At 42.3% G+C, this 6,000-nt stretch overlaps 1 protein-coding gene across 3 annotated transcripts in view; it reads left to right on the top strand.

Moving 5' to 3' along the window:
* The window catches only part of LOC147740925 (membrane-spanning 4-domains subfamily A member 4A-like), a 251,533-nt gene extending 246,547 nt beyond the window's left edge, over window positions 1-4,986 (top strand). For all 3 annotated transcript variants that reach the window (XM_086952218.1, XM_086952219.1, XM_086952220.1), the window contains exon 7: window positions 956-4,986. In XM_086952218.1, coding sequence (XP_086808344.1) covers window positions 956-1,162 — 207 coding nt within the window. In that variant the 3' untranslated portion in view covers window positions 1,163-4,986. The remainder of the gene's footprint in view (window positions 1-955) is intronic.
* Window positions 4,987-6,000: the final 1,014 nt, after the last annotated feature.

Consider the following 6,000-nt stretch of genomic DNA (forward strand, 5'->3'; position numbering starts at 1 on the left):
ACTGACTGAGTCAGGTTCATACTCCTCAAATGACTTAGTCAGGTTCATACGCCTCAAATGACTAAGTCAGATTGATACTCCTCAACTGACTGAGTCAGGTTCATACTCCTCAAATGACTGAGTCAGGTTCATACTCCTCAAATGACTGAGTCAGGTTCATACTCCTCAAATGACTGAGTCAGATTCACCCTCCTCAGCTGACTGAGTCAGGTTCACCCTCCTCAAGAGATGGAGTCAGGTTCACCCTCCTCAAGGGATTGAGTTAGGTGCACTTGGGTTTGCTTCCTGATGGGCAGAGGCTAAGGAAACCCCAGTTGCTCTTGTCTGAAGAGCAGGCACTTGGACATGTGTTGATCCCTTTATTAGTTGCGGTTTTTCTTGCCATATGCCTCTCACATGTCCCATGCACACTGTCTGTTTGGCATTAACATTTTCTTGGGTTGCTATAGGGAGAAACAGAGATGTCAATGACCGTGTAGGTCCATAGAGAAAGGCATTTATAAGAAAAAGAAACAAATGGGGTTCACAGGGAGATGGGTGTCTCTCATAAAAGCGAGAACTCTGATAACAATTATCAGTAAGTAAGTAGCTCATTAATAGATACATTTGAAGAATTAACTGGCCAGATAAAGGAAGACAACAGCCATGAATTTATACAAATATTGGAGGGTTTCCATGCATAATATTCTACTTATTATGAGACCCACCGTTGGGTTCGACCTACTGTGGCTGGTGGTGGATTGAGCATGTGTGCTTGGGCTGGGACTGCAATAATGGGTGGTTCTGTCCTTATGAAGAGCATATGTTGGTGATGTCATAATTGCGTCGATTGACTAATGGTGGTGTTGGAGAGTCCTGACCATGCATATGAGGATATCTTGATGCTTCTGATAATGTATGTTGATCATATAGTACATCAAGTCAGAACACTTGAATAACACAGAGTCATTTTCAGCCCCACTTTATAGTGCAGAATGCCTACTCGGCGCAAGCTCCTGGAATGCAGGTGGCGCAGGACACGTCTGGGTCTTTTGGAGAACCAAAGGAACATGGAATGCAAATGGCGCCCGGCTTCTCTGCGATACCCAACGGACAAGGAGCCGCAGTGTTCTCACCGACACCATATTCCTACAGCACGCCTGCAGAGAGGAAGTGGCAATGAGGAGGCGGCAGGTGGACAATACATAGAGGCAACCAGAGGCCATCCCTTACCCTCTGGGCAGTGGCCCGATTGAACGACTGATGAGTTATAATGATATGCACAATAGACTCCTAAATGTGTGATAATAGGTAGGCAACTGATTCCTCAACAGGACTGGGTCATACTCCCTAAAACTCTTCTCTTGAAAACATTCTAAAATGTGTAATTCTGAAGCACTTAAGATGGCCTTTAAGGTTAGAATCTCTGCTGTATGGTAAATGCAGCCCAACAGTGATGACAATAAGATATTCTTTTCAATCTGACACAATCCTAAGGTCACCTGTACCATTTTTTTCATGAGAAAATTAACATTAGTCTCTGTGCATGTTCTGTTGACACCTGTGGTGTTCAAAGGGTATTAGCATTTGCCTTCAACCCCGTGGAGTAGTTATCCAGTTTCCGGAATTGTAATGATGTTCTCATAATGAAATGCATTCACAGATCATCAAGATTCAGTGCTGACATCCAGAAATGCAGACTTCTGGGGTATTCTTGGGTGTATGAAGTATTATGTTCTTCTGTGTCATGTTCTGTTATGCTGTTTCATACCATGTTAAGTTATTGACCACCTGTCTGCTTAATGCTGCTGTTCAGTGGACCAGAATTGTTTCAGAAGTCTGATGGTAGGGCCAGCAGCTGCCATTTGGTGCTTGAGATCTGGCCAACATCCCGGTGTGGAGCTCTATTGCCATGGGAATCAGGTTGTTATCAAAACAAATATATCCAATTCAACTCAGTTGTTTTTACAGTTCATTTGTTTTTATACAGTGCATGGATGAGCTAGGGGGGCCTAGCTTTACTAATATCCACTTTCCATGGAAGCTATTCTGATTCTACCATTGGCCATATTCTGATCTCTGATGCCAGACTGGGGTTGGTGGATTCCTGTGAAATTGACCAAAGTCATTTTAGTAATGATCTCCCCTTGTAGATGCCACTCAATATTAAAACACAGTGGACCAAGGGACCACAACTTGCGGAAGATATAGAAATCCATGGCACATTGGATATTAGCCTTAGGTGAATACATGTCAATGGAATTGCCCTACTAGAAAAACTGATTAAAGACTACTCCCTAGAATTTTCCACTTGCACCAACCCAAATTCTCTGCTCAAACAAAATAAAGAGGCTTTCAGAAAAATATTAACAGCTCTTGCGGGTAACCTGAGATCGACCAGGAAGAGGCCCAATACAAAACCCATTAGGTGGTTTAATGGGGATTGCTTGAGTGAAAATTGGAACTTGAATCAAGCCCTATAGACCCTCCCCAGAAAAAGGGAGAAGAGTTTAACCCTGGGATTTGCCTATAAGCATGCTTTAAGGAAAAGAAGGGTGGATCTATAGGAGGAAACTTGGACAAATTGGCAACTGGCAGCTGGCAGCTGAAATAAGGGACTTGACTCTTTTTTGGAAAACAATCAACCAGCCCTTTTTTTAAAGATTCTGACTTGTTGAACCACTATGAAGGACTTTTTAACCTAGAAAATCATGGCCTGGATGTTATCCCTGGAGAAATATGCCATGTAGGACCATCACATCTAAAACCAATTACATTAGAAAAGGTGACTACCTCCTTGGAAACATTCACTGCTATGATGGCACCCGGCCCTGATGGGGACCCAATCGACAGATTTAAATGCCTTAACCTATGGGGCTCTATAGTGATGCAGGTGTTCAACAGGGCAGCCAGAGGACATCTGCCCCTATCTTGGACAGAAAGCTTCATAGTCCCGATCTTTACAAATGGGGCATGGGGGATGCAAGGTGTTATCACCCAATATCCCTCCTGGACTACTCAGCCAAATTAACAGGCAGAGTTCTATTAGAGAGGTTGGAATCTTGGGTGGTAGACAGTCAGAGTCTAAGAGATGCCCAATATGGTTTTATAAGGGAAGTGGGTACTATGGAACATTGTATCAATCTTCATCCGCTCATCAGTAAATACACCCTGGTGAAAGAGGGTCACACAACCAATGTTTTGCTAATCTGAACAGTGCGTTTGATCTGGTTAATCAAACCAAGCTGTGGCAGTCACTGGCAAAGATGGACGCCCCCATTGAGATTGAGACCTTTTTGTTACAGTGATATACACAGCTAGGATCTAAGGTACGCTATGGATCAAGGGAAGAAGTCACACCACATTTTATAAGCCCTCTTATTTTCATTATATATTAACGGCGTAGATGAGTTCTTGAAGAAAATCAATGCAGATGGCCCAAAAGTCGGTCAATGTCGAACACCGGTACTCTTATATACAGATGACGCCATTTTGATCTCTAGAACAGGTAATGGCCTTCAGCTCTTGATCGACGGTTTCACCACGTATATGGAGGACAAGGACATGAAAATCAATTAAAAGAACATTTTTACCATGATGTGTAAGAAAGGGAATCCACAAAAAGAAAACCCATCAGATCAAGGGAGTGGCCCTTACTGCAACAGGAAAGTTTACATATCTAGGTGTGAATTTTTCTAGCCGTAGCAAATGGGGGACACATGTGGAAGCAGTAAATCAGAAATGTATTAGCTCCTCAGAAGTCCTTTTTAGGTTTGCATCTAAAACTGATTGCGAACAAGACCATTAGAGAGCTGTTGAGCATATACAGAAGTAAATGTATTACTAGTGTCAATTAAGGAGCCTGACAAACTGTAAATTGTTGCAGTCCAAGTAAAACCCTTTCCTATGCAGATTATTAGCAGTGCCCTGTTAAACCTCCTCTTATATAGCTCACAAGGAATTATTGGTCCCTATTTAGAGGATGGATCCATTTGGGGAGAGGTGTTGGCCTAACGGCTAGGGCGATCGACCTGGAATCGGGGGAATAAGGTTTGAGTCTCGGCAATGACGCTGAACATCCTGTGATTCTGGGCAAATCACTTAATATCCGCATACCTAAAAATAAATGGATGTATCGTCATGTAAAGCAAATGGTGCTATGTAAAGCATTCTGATACCCGATAACGGGTCAAGTTTTCGCTATATAAAACTCCCGAAAAAAAGTGGAGTGTTCCAATTTTGTAAAACATGTTTTATAACGATTCTGATTGGGAAAAGGATGGTGTTAAGGAAAATAGAGAGTGTTTTAAGTCAACTGTGTAAATGTACCTCTCCGGTCCCTTACAAGCAAGTGCCCTGAACTATCTCACCCTAGTAACAAACATCCAACAGATTCTATATAACAAGACTACGAATAGGCACACTACTTTTTGGTTGATGGATATGTTTTTTTTGATCCCAAAAGATAGCCAAATGCCCATGCGATGCAAGTCCAACTAGTCCACAATGCATTTTATCTGTTTTGTAATTTTTATAGGGATCTGAAGAAACAAATATTGCAGCCACTGTTTTTAAAAGAAAAAAATAATTTATCATAAAGATGCTTTTAATTTTATTTTGTTAACCTTGATAATGTGAATTTATGCTATAGAGTCTCTGTCTGGGTTTCTTTTGCCATCCAAAGAAGACAACCGCTCCTATACCTGGATGTTTTAAGATATGAAAATGAGTAGCCTAGGATTTTATACGCTTAACAGCGCTAATATATGTTGAATAATTATCCCCTATCTGATGCTTCTGATATCATTTTTACACTCATTGGCTATTGATTTGATTCCTAGCTTTATGTCTGGTGTTTTCTATACTTAATCTGTTTATGTCCTGAGACCATTTTGTATGTATTTTAGCCATCTATTTTTAAATATGAATGTTTTATTAAGATATTTGAAAATTTCATCTGTGTGAGTCTTTTATGTATATTTTATCCAAATAAAGATTTATAAATGATATTGTGTTTGAGAACTGGCCGACAGTGCAGGGTGCCTGTCAATCACCAGTACCCAGTAGCATAGTCAACGTGTCATGGGCCCTAGTGCAAGGAAAGAAATGGACCCCTAGCTACTGCTTGAATTATAAAATACAGCAATGACCAGGGTTCAGTAGCCACCTCAGTATCTGGTTCCTGGTGCCACTACACCTTACCTTACTGTATACTGATAATCATATTGTGACGGGAATTCAGGGCGACAAATAACACATGCTACCAACTGTTGTTTTTATATAGCACATAGCTACCCAACCAGGCCTCCCAGTGCCTATTGCAACAGTCTCTCCGGAAAACCTGCATGGACCTTTTTGCTTAAGCCTCAGCTTCAGAAAAGGTGGGTGTTAAGATACTCAACTAGTGATAGTTTTAGAGCTTCAACCATGACGATGTGAATAGGTGAGCTTGGGCTGGCTGAATCACTACGATGCAAAACCAAAGGGGATGATGGATGGAGTGTTGAACATGGCAAGAACTCACCCCAGTCAACTGATCTGGGTTTAATCCATCATCATTCTTTAGCTCACTCCGCCACCCCAGTTCAGGCTGGACTGTTCTCATGAGGCACAGGGTCAGACTGATTTGCATATGGCCATGTCTGAACTGGGGTGGCAGAGTGGGCTAAAGAACGTTGATGTATTAAACCCAGATCTGTTGACTGGGGGTGAGTGTTTGATTGGTTCAGATGCGCCGTCCATCACCACCCCTTTTGTACCGCTTTGTTCGCCATAAGTTGGCAGGGTATGTCCAGACGTGGGTCCCCTGCTCACTAAGCCACTGGAGTCAAGCTATCCTGGCTGATGACAGCTGATTAGCCAGAAACCGGTCCCAGGATGCTTGTTTCCGGTCCAGGGAAGAAATGGCTTGGCAGTTCAGGGTGGACTGTTCCCATGAAGCACAGGGTCAGACTGATTAGCATATGGCCATGTCTGAACTGGGGTGGTGGAGTGAGCTAAAGAATGATGATGGATTAAACC

This window comes from Lissotriton vulgaris, chromosome 1_1, assembly GCF_964263255.1.
Source record: "Lissotriton vulgaris chromosome 1_1, aLisVul1.2, whole genome shotgun sequence".
In the NCBI taxonomy this organism is placed as follows: Eukaryota; Metazoa; Chordata; class Amphibia; order Caudata; family Salamandridae; genus Lissotriton; species Lissotriton vulgaris.